General features: G+C 40.4%; 2 protein-coding genes across 2 annotated transcripts; one reads left to right on the top strand and one right to left on the bottom strand.

The window, feature by feature from the left end:
• Nucleotides 1-279: 279 nt before the first annotated feature.
• ccdc39 (coiled-coil domain 39 molecular ruler complex subunit) lies at nucleotides 280-9763 on the top strand. The gene is made up of 20 exons (XM_085378538.1): nucleotides 280-375; nucleotides 1320-1439; nucleotides 1577-1723; nucleotides 1828-1986; nucleotides 2075-2167; nucleotides 2258-2386; nucleotides 2729-2920; nucleotides 3011-3114; nucleotides 4358-4490; nucleotides 4938-5132; nucleotides 5262-5426; nucleotides 5506-5643; nucleotides 6482-6690; nucleotides 6772-6895; nucleotides 6999-7158; nucleotides 7253-7359; nucleotides 8890-9030; nucleotides 9155-9334; nucleotides 9413-9501; nucleotides 9589-9763. Exons 1-20 carry the CDS (start codon nucleotides 280-282, stop codon nucleotides 9761-9763), a joined length of 2856 nt encoding a protein of 951 aa, XP_085234664.1.
• Nucleotides 9764-12322: 2559 nt separating this feature from the next.
• Nucleotides 12323-14277, bottom strand: LOC146613722 (uncharacterized). The gene is made up of 5 exons (XM_085378572.1): nucleotides 14180-14277; nucleotides 13766-13874; nucleotides 12713-12823; nucleotides 12489-12567; nucleotides 12323-12414 (listed from the first exon to the last, which is right to left on the bottom strand). The coding sequence occupies exons 1-5, from the start codon at nucleotides 14275-14277 to the stop codon at nucleotides 12323-12325; spliced, it is 489 nt and encodes a 162-aa protein (XP_085234698.1).
• Nucleotides 14278-17463: the final 3186 nt, after the last annotated feature.

Below are 17463 nucleotides of genomic sequence, written 5' to 3'. Positions count from 1 at the left end.
TTTTCATTTAGTTAATTCAGAAGATCATTTTCTTTATATGCAAGTTTCATTCTACATATTCAAACTTCATTCCATATATTCAAGTGTACTTCTATGGGTGCTTCACTGTAGTCTCGCGTTATTTACTTCCGTTGACGCGTTTATATGGATGCGTGGTTGCTACGGGCGACTGACAACAGACGGCAACAGCGGAACAGCTAAAAGCTGGAGTTGACACTATCTTAGTGGAAATAAGTATTACTTTAACCCCCTCAGAAAGGCTGTCTTAATCAGAATAAGATGTCTAGCACTAACACAGCTCTGCCTGACACAGGCTGGGATGAGCACTTTGCTATCCCCGAGCCCAACGCTGAAAACAAGGCACTGCTTGAGGAGGTGAGTGTGGGAACGTAGTAACTGTTTATCTCACCGCCAAACTAATAGTTTTAGTAAGTGAAGTAATCTAAAGTGTCAAACAAATCTAACAGAGGAATCCGGGATCTCTGAACGAGCCTCTGAATGACTGTAATGCTCACAACGTAAAATAAATTCTGCTTGGGGTCTCATGCTTTGTTGTCAGGTCTGTTTGCGTCCTCTCTGACTTTACGACAAAAACGCCAGAATATATATATCGTATATACGGTGCACAATGTAATAGAGAATATGCTTGTTTTGGGGCTACATTGACGCTGTAAGTATCTAGACCAGAAGGGTCAGACCACTTTATGCATTATGCTTTTCATATATTTTTAACCCCCCCCCCCCCCCCGGATTTTTGATTTCTCTAAGTTCAAATAGTAAGTTCTCTGCTGAGCAACAGCAATGATTAAAATCAAAATCTGAAACACCCTTTATAGTGGAAAGGCTCTTTGGGTCCCATTTTTTTAAGCCATCACCAGAGTATTATTCTTGATCAGTTATTTTTCCTCCTTCAATGAACGAGCAATTTATGTTTATCTAAAACAGAGGAAGGACAGCTGATGTGTTAATAAATGCAGTTTTACAAATATATGTTATTTTTCAGTCTTTTGTCAGTACATCTAGCCTTCACTTTACAAAGCACAGGACGAATGTGGAGTTTCCAGGGTCTGCGCAGCCTCTTACCCTATTGCAGCTGGAATAGACTTGAACCCCCTGACAGCTGTAACCAGAGCCTTCCAATAGGCTGTTTCTGGCCTCATTTGCTTGACATCCCTGATGTAGACCACTTTGTAGCAGTGCCTGAGTTCACAAGTCCTAAGGTTTTTCAAAAAATTGGTAGGTGGCTAAGTGTTGCTTAGCCCTGTTCAAACATTCAAACATTCTTGTGTTACATTATCTGGTAACTTGCTCAACAACAGATTCGCAGAAAAGAGATGGAGCTGCTGGAGCTGGAGCACATGCTTGAGAGAAATAAAGATCACAAGAAGATAATGACTGAATACTTAAAGAATGCCAAACAAGAGCTGGATAACACTGAGGTGAGATTATTAGAGCATATTGTGAATTTATCGTTTGTCGTACCAGTGTGTGTCGTGTGTGAGACTTTTGTAACTGGCTTGTAGTTACTGTGTCATGGCGTGTTACTTTGTTATTCTGATGTTTTTTCTGCTCACAGGCTCTATGCAAGGCAAAGGAAAGAGAGGAAGAGTTTGAGAAACACTTGACAGCTCTCTCAGATAGAGAGAACGGTCGCCAGGCTCAGGAGGCTGCTGAGATGGAGAAAGAGCTCAAGTCTTTAGCAGAGAGGAAAGACATGATAGAGGTCTGTGTATATAAACATCTGTATATACACATCATATACAGGATTTGGCTTAGTTTAGCTGTTGGTACCAAAATGACCTTCTGAACTTTTGCCCATCTTGCCAGAACCACATCTTCAAGGGCAAACAGAAGTTGGATGAGTTTATGGAGCAGATGAACTGGGACAAGCAGACCATGGATGTCTTTTTAGAGGAGTCGGCGCGTAAAGATGAGGACACAATGGCCATCATCAAGTATGCTCAGCAGGACGAGCAGAAGATCAAGGTTAAAAAAATAAAAATAAATTCTGGAATATGGATGATCAAGCTGTTTTCACTCTCTGCTAACAACTGTCTGATCTCTCCTCATATAGTCACTCACTCTGGCTATAGAGAAGAAGACACTGGAAGCCAAAGAAAAGCAAAGAGCACTGGTCAAAGAGTCGACTGAGACTTTATCTGCTCAGGTAATGTGAGACTGATTCTCAGCAGACAAACCAAAGCAGTTACAAAAACCTCCTTCAGGATGACTGCTGCTTCCTTTCCTGTCCAAACAGATCGCGTTGGATAAGACTACAGAGAATCTGCAGCAGGCACACCTGGAGGCCCAGCAACTCATCCACCAGTGGGAAAATACTATCAAGCAGATGATGCAACGGGATGAAGACATGCAGCAGTGTGCTCTGGTAAAGTGTACGGTGTGGTGGGGCGTGGTTTGCTGCTGCAGGTGCGATTGACCCATCTGCGTGGCAGCATATGCCACGCCATGCCGGCTTAAAAGTTTGGAGTTTTGGTGAATGTGGTTGTTGTTGTTATGTTGCGCTGGCAGCGGGAGAGCTGCAGCTCTGTGTCTGTGTGTACAGCAACCGGTAAAATAAAGATGATCAAAATGCCACTGGGTCTGCCGTGGTCATTTACATGGGGATTTACACTTCTGCTGATAAAAGACATGAAGGAAAGCCAAGAATATGTGAATTAACATTGAAGTACACGTGAGTAACACCTGTGTTGTTCCTTTATCATTCCAGCAAGTTGCCCAGTTGAACCAGGCTATGAGGGAAAGGAATGCCACGGTAACAGAGAGGAAGAACTTGCTAGATACTCAGAGGAGCAACAACAAGGAAACTGAGAGGAAGATAACTCTCACCAACCGACAGGGAGCAAAATTGAGACAGGATCTGAAGGAGCAGGAGAGTAACTGCAGCAGGCTGCAGGATGAGGTCAGTTCCTCAAACTGTGCTGTATCTAAAGGAGTAGTAGCTTCATGTTCTAAGAGCTTGTCAGTCAATGCTCATGTTTGTGTCCTGCAGCTGAATACCTGCAAAAACACACTGGACAGAACAACCTCTGACGTGGAGTCCCTGACATCCCAGATATCCAGAATGAAGAAAGACATCCAGGATAAAAATGACAAGTCAGTGGAATCTTACGACACATCCCTGCCTATAAAATAGCACTGTGATGTTTTACCTCTTTCCCATGTACTGCATGTATACTGTACAGTGCCGTGACAAAGTATTTGGCCTCTTTTTCCCCATACACACACATTTCCCAATCATCAAAAAAAGTTTTAATATTAGACAAACATAATTGGAGCAAATACAAAATGCAGATTTATAAAAGTTAAAAGTTAAAACTACGACCACCATGTTTGACTGTTGGTATGATGTTCTTTTAGAAAATGCTGTGTTAGTTTAACAGGACAGAAAGCTTCCAAAAGTCTTGTCAGTCCACAGAATATTTTCCCAAAAGTCTCGGTGATCATCAAGATGTTTTTGGCAAATGTGAGAAGAGCCTTTGTGGGTTTTTCTGGTCAGCAGTGGTTTTATCCTTGAACTCTCCCATACGTGCCATTTTTGCCCAGTCTCTTTCTTATTGTTGCATCATGACCTCTGACCTTAACTGAGACATGTGAGGCCTGCAGTTCTTTAGATGTTGTTCTGGTTCTTTTGTGACCTCCTGGATGAGTTCACCACTGTTCTCCATTTGTGGCTGTTGGCTCTGACTGTGGTTCATTGGAGGCCCAAGAAATGGCTTCTGTTTAAGCAATTTCTTGATTTAACAGCTCTGCCAGTAATCAGGCACGATTGTGGTGAGTGAAATTGGACTCAGCTTTCCAAATAATGAGGTTAATCACAGTTAATTCATAATTTAAAAAGGGGAAGAACTAATTTTTTACACATGCCAGGTAGATTGGCACTCAGTGCCCCCAATTAACTGTAGTGGTAATTATGAAAATCATTTTTTATTGTTTCTGTAACAGTTAATCCACCAGTATGCGTAAGCTCTTTTTTTAAATGATCAAAATGTAATAAAAAAACAAAAGAAAACAGTAAAGCACATTATTATTATTATTATTTGATGAAGATGGCAAATTACAATTATTTACTGAACAGAAAAATAGTTTGAGTGGTTGATTGTTAATTATTTTCTGACCTCTTAGAGAAGTCCAGTGTGCCCGCTCATATTTGGGTATAAAAACATGAATACTGTTTATTATTTGCCTAAAAAATAACAATATCATTTTTAGTTTTCAACAACTTTTTGACAATGTCTAAAATATTTGTCTTTTTTGTTTTTAGAGGTTATCTAATAAATCTGCGCCTTTTTGCAGGGCTTGTTAAATATACATGCCTGTGTGTGTGTCTGTGTTGTAGACTCAGGCAGGCTAGGGCATACAACGCTGCACTGGACGAGAAGCTGAAGGTGGTGACTCAGACAGCCCTTAGTGAGGAGGAGAGAGCTGCACAGATGGATCAGTTTCTTAAGGATGAGGAACAGGCCATCAAGGTGAGCTGCCAAATCTGATCCAGGTAGAAGAGAACTGTTGTGCACAGAATAAGAACTTTGTCTAAGAATTTCTGCCTACACTCGTTATTATGTTGGTTTTGTTTTCATGGCATGAATAAGACATACAAGAAAAAGAAAAACCTTTTACAAAACTATAAAACAGTGTTATTTAAATAGCATGAACTAAATATACTGATTGTACTGATGTATTAACACCATACAAGGGAAGGCTGCAGAAACCTCAAGGCTCATTAAAGGTCTGTTGTAATTGCAGTGATGTAATAGAATCGAGATGATCACATGGTGTAATCAGAAGTAGCATGATTTCAATTTCACTTTTTAAAATTTGGGTTTTTTAATAATTCACCTGCTAGAACCCAGATGAGCAGACTCCGAGCTCGGTGCCTCAGACCTGCTGTGTAACCCTTTGCTTGTGCTGTGCTACAGGACTTGGATGTCCAGCTGCGTGACTGCAGGGAGGAGCTGTTGCATCATAAGGAGCGTTTGCAGGCCGTTAAGACAAAGGAGAAGGATTTTATCTCGCAGGTTTCAAAGAGTAAATCCACCATTAACAGCCTGGAGAGTCAGCTCAGAAAACTGGAACAGGACCTGATTAGACACCAGATGACCATAAGTGACCAGGCACGCTTAGCAAAAATCATACACTCACGCACAGACACGAACGTGTGCGCTAGCCAGCTTTCACTACTCTGGTGCTGAAATACCAACATGTTAAACCTTCCTTCCTTACTTGTTTCCTGCTTTGTGTAGAATTGCAAGATGATCTTCCTAAAAACAAAACTGGCAAAGCTGAAAGGTGACGTTAACCAAGAAGAAAAGAAAATGCTCGACAGGAAGCTCGCTGAGCTGACCGAAGAACTCGAAGAGAAAAAGAAGAAAGCCAAAGTGCTTACCGACACTCTCAAGGAGGCTGAGGTCGATCTGATGCTTCGCTGTACTATTCTGCCTTTTTATGAATCCCATCTGACGTATTGCATTTGTTTGTCTCTGGCAGGATGATATTCGCAGTTTGAGGAAAGAGATTGAGAAGTCTGAAGCTCAGAAGAGAGATCTGAGCAGTAAGGTGGAGGAGCTCCTGCTAATCCGTAACACCAGTGAGAAGGAGCTGAAGACTCTCAGACTGAGGAAGCAGGTAACTAACTAATGGAGGCTAATTCAGTGCATCATGCTCATAGGCACGTGGTTGTGGTGTGCTATGTTCACCATTATAATTTAAATTCAGCTTTTATTTTAAAGAACCTACAATAACACAGAGACAACCCAACAATCAGATGACCCCCTAGGAGTAGGGATGGGAATTGATAAGAATTTAGCAGTTTCTTATTGATTCTCATTAGGTTTTCATTAGCTCCACTGTGAGAGTCAACACCATTATTTCAAAGACATTACGTTCATGCAAATCGACTGCATGCTGTGTGGTCAAATGTTTAAGCGTGTTGAAGGTATTTTTTACTCTTTGCTATGATCATTGTTGGTGTTGTCACTTAAAATAAGTAATGTACTGTCTGTACTACACAGAACACATGCAGTACATAACTTAATTACCCTCAGGAGAAACTAACTTGTTACATTACTTTCACATTTCTCTGAAAAATGACCTGAAACACTTATCAGTATAACCCTATACTCTACAGTCCCACACACCAACATAAATCCCTATCCTAATGAGGACACACATTCAGGGTCCAGCTGACGGGGTGGGGTCTGCATTCGCTCAGCTTTAACAACACTCTGGGTTCTTGGCTAGTTTAGCGTTAGCATGATGTCTCATCTTTTTGTGGAATAAAAAAGTGTAATAATGAGTCAAACAATGGGTGTTTTAATAAATAGTAAATAATTAGCCTGTTTTTTCTTCACTAACCAATGTGGGTTAGGACTGAAAACATTAAAATTTCTGTTGATCACATGGAAATGGATGGATACCCCATGGACCACACATGTTATTGTTAGCCTCATGTGTTTCTCATCAGGAAAACAAAGTGGAGCACCAAATGTTAAAGATACAGGTCAAACGTGTGAGGGATCTTCTGTACAGCAAGGCTGACAACGTGCTGTCGCTGGAGAAGAGACTGCTGCAACTACAAACAACCATGAAGGAGAGGGAGGATGAGATTAAGGTCTACAAAGAAATGCTCAGCCAGCAGCTCAAGATCAGTGAGCAGGAGAGGCAGAAACTCAGGTGGGACAAAAAGAACAAGACTATCCACTTTGCTGTCAGTTGAGTTTTGCATCTGGTTTATCAGATTTTTTTCTGTTTCAGTGCTGAACTCAGTGAGAAACTATCCAAGATTGACACGATGAAGAAATGTTTCGAGATTGTGAGCCTTTCCGTGGCACCTCCTGAGGAAGAAGAGGCGAAATCGCAGGCTTACTACATCACAAAGGTCTGCACACACACTGCTGTGTTAAAGCAGACTATGGTTTGATTTTTTTTTCCCACAGCACCACACAATCACTTTGAATGACCACTCTGTGCTTTTTCTGCAGGCTGCACAAGAGAAAGAGGAGCTTAGGAGGAAAGGCGATGAGCTGGATGCTACAATCCACAAAGTGGAGCTGGAAAACAAAGCTCTGGAAAACACCATCCAGCTGTTCAACAACAGTAACTCTGCATTTCGCCAGTCTCTGAACAAAGTGAATGAATCCAGTATGTATGAGAGGGTGGATGGAATGACACCAAACCAGCAACTCAAAAGTCCCCCTTATCACCAGGAAGTTTTATGTCATTTTTTCCTCTTTAGGTCCAATGTACCAGGAAAAAGTGAAACTGGAAGGGCAGCTGAATGTGGGTCAAGAGACGCTGAACTATATGAAAAGGCAGATCCAAGAGCTTCAACAGGATATGCAGGTTTTTGCTATTTATAGTAGCTGCTAGTACTAAGAAAAAGCAACCTGTACTTAAATGCTGAATACCTCAAGCTAATTCGGAATTAGGTGAAGTCTGTCATCATAATGTTCAGCACAAGGCTGAACTACAGGCTAAACACACAAAGCAGTTTAGTGTGTTAATGTTTTTTGAGTTGGGTCTAAAATAGTCTTGTATACTCAGTTCTTCCTGTGTTTGTAGAAACCACCAGCTGGTGCTATTCTTTGCTGATAAAATGAAAGATGACTTTGACTACTTGGGATGCTGGTTCCGTATTTATCTGTCAGATAACAGATGAAACTATGCAATCAGGGAGCTACTTTCGTATCACAAGTATCACATGCAACATCTGAAGAGAGGAGTTTCAGGGGGTGAAACAATTCATGAAGTTGCTAACCTGCAGATGACTTTGTTTTTTTATTGCTGGGGTGTGAAAAACAAGGCACAGGGCCAGAATTGGCCTAACATAGACTCCAGTGTGGCCCAGTAGACACATTTCTTTCATTTACTACAGCAGTTCTTTTTCATCATCATGTAGAAAAACTGAGACATACTTTTAAAATTGCACCCCCCCTTTCTCACCATCTCTTCTCCCCTCTATTTTTCTTTCTCTCCCTCTCTTTCTTTCATTCTCTCTCCCTGTCCTATCCCCCAGTCATGTCTGTCCCGTCTGTAACAACTGAAAATCAAATCAAATAAATACATAATTATAATAAAGGTCAATCAAATGGACCAATATGGCAAGGCCACGATGATCCAATTGGTAAAGTAAATCCGCTTGGCATCTTTCTTGGCCTTCAGACAACAATTCTGATGGCTAAAGATCCAAATGGGACAGGCAAAAAAACAAAAAACAAAACATAAATAAATAAAATAAAATAAAATAAAATAAAATTGCACTTCCTTGTCTTTTATCAAGATATCTTGGGGACTAAATGTGTAGTTAATCTTCTTCACGCTGTCAGAAAGGGAATTTTAACAGGCCACTGCACTTGGCTCATGATGTAAAAGGAGTTTGGCGTCCTTGGTTATGCGCACACATGTGGGGGAAGGTGTGTTTCTGTGTAGCTCAGAAAGAGCTGAAAGTATCTTTCTCAGCTGCATATTGTCCATCAGTTTATCTATTAAATAAACCAGAATTTGATCGAGGGGGTTGGAGTTTAATGACATTTAATGACAATCTAATTAACAATTAATAATAAGCTCCGTGTGAGAGCTGCTTAGTTTCCACATTATAAGAACCAGTCTCAGGTCAACAGCAGTTATACAGTAAAATGTTATTTACCATTTTTAATCTTCTTGAGTTAAAAAATCTGTGTTGGTATTTGTTCTCATTTCCAGCATGAAAGAGTAGCTTGAGTATCATATAGCAGAGTATTATTAACAGTTAATTTTTGTAAAAACTATCGGAGTCATCTAGTGTAACTAACCTTGCATGAATCCCTGTGTATGTGTGCCTCAGTGAATGCTTTCTTTTTATGTGTTTGTGTGTACACCGCGCTCTGGTTTCAGGACCTGAACTATGTGTTGGAAAGTCTGCCACAAGAAGAGCGAATGGAGAGAGATAAGATAGAGAACAAACATGCCCTCGTCAGCAAAATGAACGAAGAAGTTACTTCCCAGCAGGAGAAAATTGACAGAGCCTCAAAGCAGGTTTGATGTCCAACTGCATCATGTTTTCTAAGCACATTTGTTAACCTGCCGCACCTGTGACCAGTCAACAGCAGAACGAAGCAGCGCCATGTTATAAATGTGTGCTACTCTGCTGATTTTCCAGTTCTCTAAGCTGACCAAAGAAGTCCGCTCAGCAAAGGGCACCAAAGGCGAGACTTTCGAAGAGAAAGACATTAAGCTGAGGGAGTTGAAGGAATTCATCAAGAATGTGGACAGGATGCTGAATGAGGCCTGGGAGGGCAATCCTGACCTCAGATCAGTGATGGAGAAGTATTTCCTGCAGGTACAGTTCTTCAAGGATTATTGAACGCTTTGATTTACTGTTGAAGCTCCTTTAACTTGAACGCTTTCTCTCTCTCAGGCCAGTCTGTCTCTTCCCTCTCCTTCTCCCACTCCTGCCAGCCAGCGGAGCTCCAAGACAAGTTCCCCCCGCTGCTCCACCTCTTTCAGGTCAGGCTTCATCCGTTCCTAATAAAACCTCTGATCCTCCAAAGAAGCTTCTTCTTTTGCATTTTTATGTTTTGTTTTCCTCTGCAGGTCTCTGGCATCCTCAGCCAGCGCCAGCCCCCGGACCGCGGCGCCTCACTCCCCGACACTGAAGACGGTGGAACTGAGCCTGGATCTGACTGCGACCTCCCCTCCTCTCACCACCTCCAGATGTTCCAGCTCTGCGAGCAGCTCAAGCAGCAGCAGAAAGTCAAAGAAGCTTTAGTGTCTTTCTCCTCTGATTGCTGCTTTACCATTGAGAACTACTCAGTTTCAGGATCATTTGTTTTTTGTGTCTTTTTTGGTGTGTCGCACTCATTTCAGAGTAAATCTTGAATCTGTTAGATTTTCAGACTCTGTGAATCTAGTGTAATCTGATTTTTTTCTTTGGATTCTCCTTTTCTTTGCTTGTTTTGTCTTACAAATACATACATACGCAAAGAGTTCTCAATAAAATGTTATTGACAAGCCACTCTCTGAGTATTTGTATGACTGCGGTACCTTGAAAGCTTTCCTAAACTACCTACTTCACTACATATACACAGTGTGAAAGGTATTCAGCTATTTCTCTTACCCAGCTTTAGCAGCAGCTGAAATGTTTTCTGTGCTTTCTTTGTGTGTTACAATCTGTTCGACTTTTTGGTAGCTGATTTTTTTTTTCTGAGAATGTTTTAAAGAGTAGGAGTGCCTCACTGTCTGAAAACTGTGCTACTTCCTCATGTTTCATGACATGGTTTGTTCTGACCCCATTGTTCCTGCTCATCCAATTCTTCAAGGAAGTTTTGCAACCAGGCCACTCCCTCTCTGTAACACTATTAGTCTCTCGTACAGACTAAAAGCAGACAGACAGACTACAGGAACAATACTGCACCTTAACAGATTTCGCTCTTTTCTTTGGAATAAAGCTTCAACATGCTGCTGCTGATCCTGTTTGCTGGATGTTTGGCCACATCTGTAGCACAGAACAGTGAGTACATTCTTTAATGATCATAAGGAAATGTAATGGTGATCTTTTAAATAACAATGTTAATAAGCTAAAACTGTCAAGATATGAAATGTGACCTTAACTTTGCTCATGTTTTAGTAACTGTAATAGGAACGCCTGCACAGACCAGTGAGTTACTCTTTAGTGATCATAAGGAAATGCAAAATCGATCTTTTAAATAACAATGGTTATAAGTTAAAATTGTCTAGATATGAAATGTGACCTTAACTGTGCTCATTTCAGCAGCATTTCCCACTGCTTTTGAAGGAGCAATGTCTGCAGTTTATACGCCAGAATGTAAGTGCCTTTTAAATTGTAGTGTATAATTTGCACTGAGGCCTGAAATCAAAGGTCTGATTTTGATTAATTTTTCTCTGTTGATCTTTCAGACGTGGCAATCCTTCAGGCTTATGTCCAGTACGCTGGCCCATTTGATCTAAATGAGACGACAGCTCAGCCGATCTTGAACGAGGTACCTGTCTTTTTACAAAATAAGCTTAATGTCGATAGAAACTGTAACAGCCAGTTCTGTATGTGTGTCAATGAGCGACTCAAAATAATGGGTTTAAAAATGATGTCTTTCAGCTTGGCCAGCGCATCAGACAGGAGCTACCAGATTCCAGTATAAGTCTGAAAATTAGAAACATCACCAAAGTCTGACACCTCACAAGCTTGTCTTTACTCGTTTGATTTGTGTTGATCATAGCTCGACTCGGTTATCTGAGTGGGATATGTAAAGTTCACTTCAGCAGATATTTATAGTCATTTTCAGGTGATGGTTTTATATTAGTCTTTAACAGAGGAATTGAACTGATGTGTTTCTAATACTTGAATAAGGCAACGTCTTCAACATGAAAGATAAACATTGAATATCGAAACAAAAATGACCAAACAATCCAATTCTTTTAAACCTGTTGTATGTCAGAAACAGGCCACTCCCTCTGTGCAATGAATTGCTTGTAAAGAATGAAAGTAGCTATAAGCTCTTGTGTGTGACAAATGTCCAAAAACCTGAAGATGGGGCGATTCAGCTGTTTTAAAGATGAATCAAAGTGCTTGAAATTGAAATCTGTAGCTTTGTGATCAAACTGAGTTACTAAGTATCCAAAACAGAGGAAACAGGATTTCGTCGTAACCAGATAACCCTGAGTTTTCTATACTACAGTTATGGTTTACATCTTACTGGATTACAGTATATTGCAGTATAACTTAATTACAATTTCATCTCTACACTCAAACCCTTAAAAGCACAAACAAAAGCAGCTGAGAGATTAAAAAGTAAAGCTGATGGGAGAGGATGTTCAGAGTTTTGGTTTAAAATTTTCTGGAAGCGCTGATTCTTCTTTTTACAACATGCTTTGAGCACAACACAGATTCTCTGCCGGGAGTAAATGGTTCATATTTGCAAGCTGTTAAGCTGTGATTTTCTAAAACCACTGAATGAAGCACAAGCTGTGCGTCACAATGTCACAGAAATATGCATGTATTCATTTAATGATGCAGAAAATATGAATACCTCATTCTAATCCCGCTGTAAAGTCTCCTTTACACCGATGGAAATGTACATGAAGTATACATGAAGCTTTTTCCAGCTCTCTTTTAATGGGCTGTGGGACAGTAAGCTTTAATGTTTACATAGATCCAGTTTAATGTGCAGCCCCAGAAGCAGGGGATGTACTAAAATTTGGATGTTTTTATTATATCTTTTGTGGACATTTTCTGTTTATGGAGAAGGACACACTGTTCAAAGCAAACATTTCTCAGAGGCAACATATGGAGCCTGCAGGATCCGTTCGTCTCTTACAGCAGGGCGCACTTGGCGGCATCAAACCCAGGGCAGATCCACTTGTTGCTGAACTTTTTGTATCCCTCGGCGTCGCTCAGTGTACTTCCTGAGCAGAGAGAAGCAAACATTGCTGATGTGATTTCATAATTCACAGTAACATCGAGCAATTATTCCACTTACCGTCCATCAGGTTCTGCATGCTGCAGTAGTTTGTGCCGTTATCAGCTGGATCTGTGGAGAACTGAGACACCGCCTCTCCCTGCTCGTCAGAAACATGTTGGCTTGTCAAACAAGAAATTCTGGGAGTAAATCTGATGAAATGTTCAGCGTTCTGATTTTATCTCCGATCAAGCATTCCACCAGACTTGTAGTCTGTAATTTATACACAGTTTATACACACTTACGGTCACTTTGCAAATTGTGGACTGCTCTACAAGGAACTGAAGGTCGTTCACTTTCTTTGTTCTGGGAGATGTGTGCGTGGCTATGATCAGGTTGGGAGCTGATGACACAAGCTGTCAAGACATTTCAAGCTGATTGAAGTCTGACAGTAACATTTTATGTAACACAAAGTGCCAGAAGGAGTCTGATGAGTTTGCAGGCTTGGCAAAATGACAGCTGAGAGCTCAACCTAGGTTTGCCACTTATCTGTACTTTAACCCTTTATTGACCATGGGCCCACCGGCGGGCCCATTTTACAGGTAAATTTGACGGGCCGGTCAATAAAGGGTTAATTTTAATAACTGTACAGTACTGTTTTGGTAACTATTGTCTATGATGTAAATATGTAAAAATGTTTGTGTGCTTCTGTTCTATGTCTTGTATCCTGCTCTGTTTGTACATGTGTCTTTTTGCTCCTTTTACAACCAAATTTCCTCTTGTGGGACAATTAAAGGATTATTCTATTCTAAAACGTTAAGGCACCTAAACATACCTACAGGAACTGCTTGACCTGGGGAAAGTCCTGCTATGCTGATGTTAATGCCAGAGAAGAAACTGCAGTTATTGAGACAGCAGTGTTTTGGTGACATTTTGATGCGATTCATTCAGATTCGGTGCGCCTGCTTGTTAGCTTTACATGGTCTGACACTTTCAAGACTGAGTTCCTGTGGTTTTCTAAATACTTCTACTATGCAATAATACCACTTACCGCTGTGCTACTTTCAGTTTCTCCCTTGCAACAACTTTACAGCAGACAGCAGGTAGTTCTGCATGTTTGATCTGGCAGAGTTTGTGGGTCTGTGGGTCTTTGCTTTTAGCAGTAACTCATTCATTTAAATAGATACATCAAGAAAGAGATCACTTTACCCAAATCCCATAAACAGCATTTATAACATACATAGCAAATGTTATTAATGGTTAGCAAATGCTTCATCTTCACTGAGGGTGAAGTTTGAGGTTTTTTAGTGTAAAAAATTTATCCCACACTTTAAAGAATAGGAAGTGATGTGTCTGACCTCATAGGAGCACTGCTCTCCTGCATACAGACAGCTTCTGCTGATCTGCCAGGCTTTGATCTGGCTCACAAGCCTTTCAGAGACATTGCTGCAGGAGATGCCAAAGAGCCTGAAGAGCAGAGCAGTGAAATTATTCAATCAAAATGTGTTGACAGAAGCACAAGAAATATCAGTTCACTTAAAGAGAGATGTTACTTTAAGAAGAAAAAAAATGGAAACTGTTCTCTGCACAGACATGACTAATGTGAGTGCACAAACACGACCAAAGAAGACTGAATTGAACTTCACTGCAACAAAACTTCTGCATCTGATATTAATAACTCCATGAATTCATTTTAGGAAAAGGTGCACTGCAAAGTGTATAATTCAACATCTCAGTTCCACACACAAATCCTCAAAGACGATACACGTTACCATTTGATTTTGCAGTGTGCAGTGCGTTCAGCCGGAGAGATGCTGAGTGTTGCCCCCACAATCAGAGATGAAGATAAAAAGAGGAATCTCAGGTCCATACTAAAGGCGGGTATGCTGAAGGTCGGTTTGTAGTGTGCAAACGTCTCCTAAGTGTCTGCTCAAACTGTCCCTGGGGTTTAAAAGAGCACCCGGCTCATGTGGAAGACTGGAGGAGGTCAGTGTAAGGTTGATTAACATGGCCTGTGCCGTGGGAGATGGGACAGTTATATATGCAATTAGACGCAGCTGGTTATTTCTGTGTCTTTCATTCTGGATATTCAATACACTGAATATTTTTTAAACTGATTTCCTGCTTTCTGCAGTCGAGCATTTCCATGGAAGATGTGTTCAAAGGCGTGAAACTGGATTAAAACACAGCATGTAACCGTGTAAGAAACCATTCTCAGCTACACACATTCCTTTAGTCTCCTTTCTACCTCCCAGGATCAAACTTTGGGTGTTTTGTGAATGTTTCTTTTTCTTTTAAGCAAGCAACGAAGACGAAAACGACTGTTCTTCGAGAAACCTGGAGAAATTACAGGAAAGCTGCCCAAGAGAGTTGAGAGTGTGTTGAAGAATAAAGGCACACACCATTTTTACCCATTCCTAGCACAATACAACTTTTTCCCCAGTGCTGTGTTAATCAATTATATTCCTTGTTAAATGTTAAATGATCAGTCAGGTTCTAACTGTAAATCATAGGATCACTTGGACACAACTGAAGTTGAGAACAGCTGCACAGGACTCTCCCAGGTCTAAAATCGGTTATGTTGGGGTTTTTTTAGTGCAAGACAGAGCTGACTGCGGTCAAACAGCATTTGTTATGGAGCACTGCGTGCTCAAAAAAGAAACATTTTAATCTCTTTGGCATAACTAGAAATCTATGAGACATGGTTTAGTTTTGGTTGATGAAAAATAATGAGGCGAACGAAATCATTTGCTGTGGGTAAAAAATGGTGAAAAGGTGTGTCAAAGTGGGACAAGGCATGAATGTGTGTTGCCACCTAGTGGCTGAAAGTGGAAGTTTCCATTTGAAAACCTTCAGATTCACTCCGTGATTCCACTGAAATGTCCTTCCAAGACAAAACTGTGACAGTTTCCCTTTTGTCAGACTCCACCCTCAGTCTCAGCTCAGATGGTTCTGATAAACAACAAGTTTTGGTGTTACTGTTCAACTTTAGTGCTACGATGAATTCATTATGAAGTGAGTAAAAGTGGCTGTCCAAAGTACAAAACAAAACCTTTATTATTGATGGCCATGTTCATTCCTTAATGACTCATCTCCTGATGGCTGTTTCCAGCAGGATAATGTGCAATGTGACAAAGATCAAATCATCTCAAACGGTTTATTTTTAATATGACAATGAGTTCACTGTATCCAGATAGCCTCCACACTCATCAGACCTTAATCCAATAGAGCGCCCTTTGGGATTTGTTAGAACAGAATTTTCACATTATGGATGTGAAAAATCAGTTCAGTATGGAGCAAAATGTTTGAGGATTGTTTCCAGCATCTTGATGAATAAATGTCATAAAGAATTAAGAAAGGTCTGGAGGTAGTTGTACCTAATTAAGTGGCCATATATCCAAACACAAGACAATGTCATAAACATTTTGCACAAAAATAATCTAGGTTGTCTGGACATGAAATGTATCAAAAACATTAATTTACTTTTATAAATAAAAATGATAAATTAGCATCTAAAATAATAATAATAAGAAGCATCTAAAATAAGAAGAAGAAGAAGAAGAAGAAGAAGAATGGAAGTACGCCCATTTTCAAAACAAGTGCTCTCTCCACCTTCTTTGAACTGTGTTGCTGGCATGAACTTTAGATTTTCCAAAAGACAAACAACATCACAACTCATCATACAACTTGTTTTAATTTATTATTACATTTAAATGATTTGCATATAATTACATTATGTTGTTCCAGTTTTATACAACAATAGTTTCCATATGTTTTGTAGAAACAGAGGTCTCTACTACAAAGCAACTTCAGCATAACAACAGTATCGTTGGATTTACTTACCCTACACTGAGCATCAGGATAAAGTGTCACATAAAGCTAGTTATCACAGTTAATAATAATAATAATAAAAATAATAATAATGGATTGGATTTATATAGCGCTTTTCAAGGCACCCAAAGCGCTTTACAATGCCACTATTCATTCACTCTCGCATTCACACACTGGTGGAGGCAGCTACGGTTGTAGCCACAGCTGCCCTGGGGCAGACTGACACAAATTTAACCATTTTAACAGATGACTGCAGCAGCACATCATTCAGCGTGATGGTAGATAACAGCTGAAGCTGATTTCATTTGGGTGAAAATTGGGTCAAGATCAAAGTCAAAGGTCACACCAAATGTAAAAACACAGTAGATACGTTATATTACCCTCAGTTTTTATGGATTGACTTCAAACTTCACAGAAATATACTTTGCCTTAGAGGACATGCGTACCTGTTACCACCCAACATTAAAGTTGCCTTAAAAAAGAAACCATATTGAGTATAATATAGTATACGAACTGGCATGGAGAGAACCGTTTATTCTCTCCACTTCAGTTTTTATTCTCAAAGGTAAGACATCAGCATGTTGTTATAAAAGCAGGTTGGTGTCAGCATGTCGTAATTAATAGAGCGTTTATAACACATACATTCAGTAGGATGTAACTACATGAATCTTTTAACTGGTTAATAAACTGTAAATCCATGATATTTATTACTTTGCCTTGTTCAGAGTTTTGGTTTTTGTTTGTTTCCTGTTTTAGACTGAGACTATTACTTGTCTTGTGCATAGCATAGACAGTGTGCAAAAGATTGATTGAGCTTTTCAGCCATGTGGACAAGAAACAGGGTAACTATGTGCGAATGCTGTTTGTTGATTACAGTTCAGCGTTTAACACAATAGTGCCCTGCAGACTGTTCACAAAGCTGAGGGATCTGGGACTTAACAGCCGTCTGTGTGCATGGGTGTTGGACTTCCTCACTGGCAGAACTCAGGTGGTGAGGGTGGGCAGGTGCTTCTCCAACAGCATCACCATCAACACAGGAGCACCTCAGGGATGTGTCCTCTCGCCACTGCTCTACTCCCTCTACACTTCAGACTGTGTGGCCACCCATGGCTCCAACACCATTGTGAAGTTTGCTGACGACACAGTGGTGTTGGGTGCCATCTCCAACAACGATGAGACGGCCTACATGGATGAAGTGAAGAATCTGGCATCGTGGTGCCAGGAC

This window comes from Diplotaxodon limnothrissa, linkage group LG18 (assembly GCF_057381915.1).
Source record: "Diplotaxodon limnothrissa isolate DT_005_m linkage group LG18, D_limnothrissa_male_GT1.1, whole genome shotgun sequence".
NCBI classification, from domain to species: Eukaryota; Metazoa; Chordata; class Actinopteri; order Cichliformes; family Cichlidae; genus Diplotaxodon; species Diplotaxodon limnothrissa.
The sequence above is the reverse complement of the archived record's forward strand: the minus strand, read 5'-3'. Positions and strand labels throughout refer to the sequence as shown.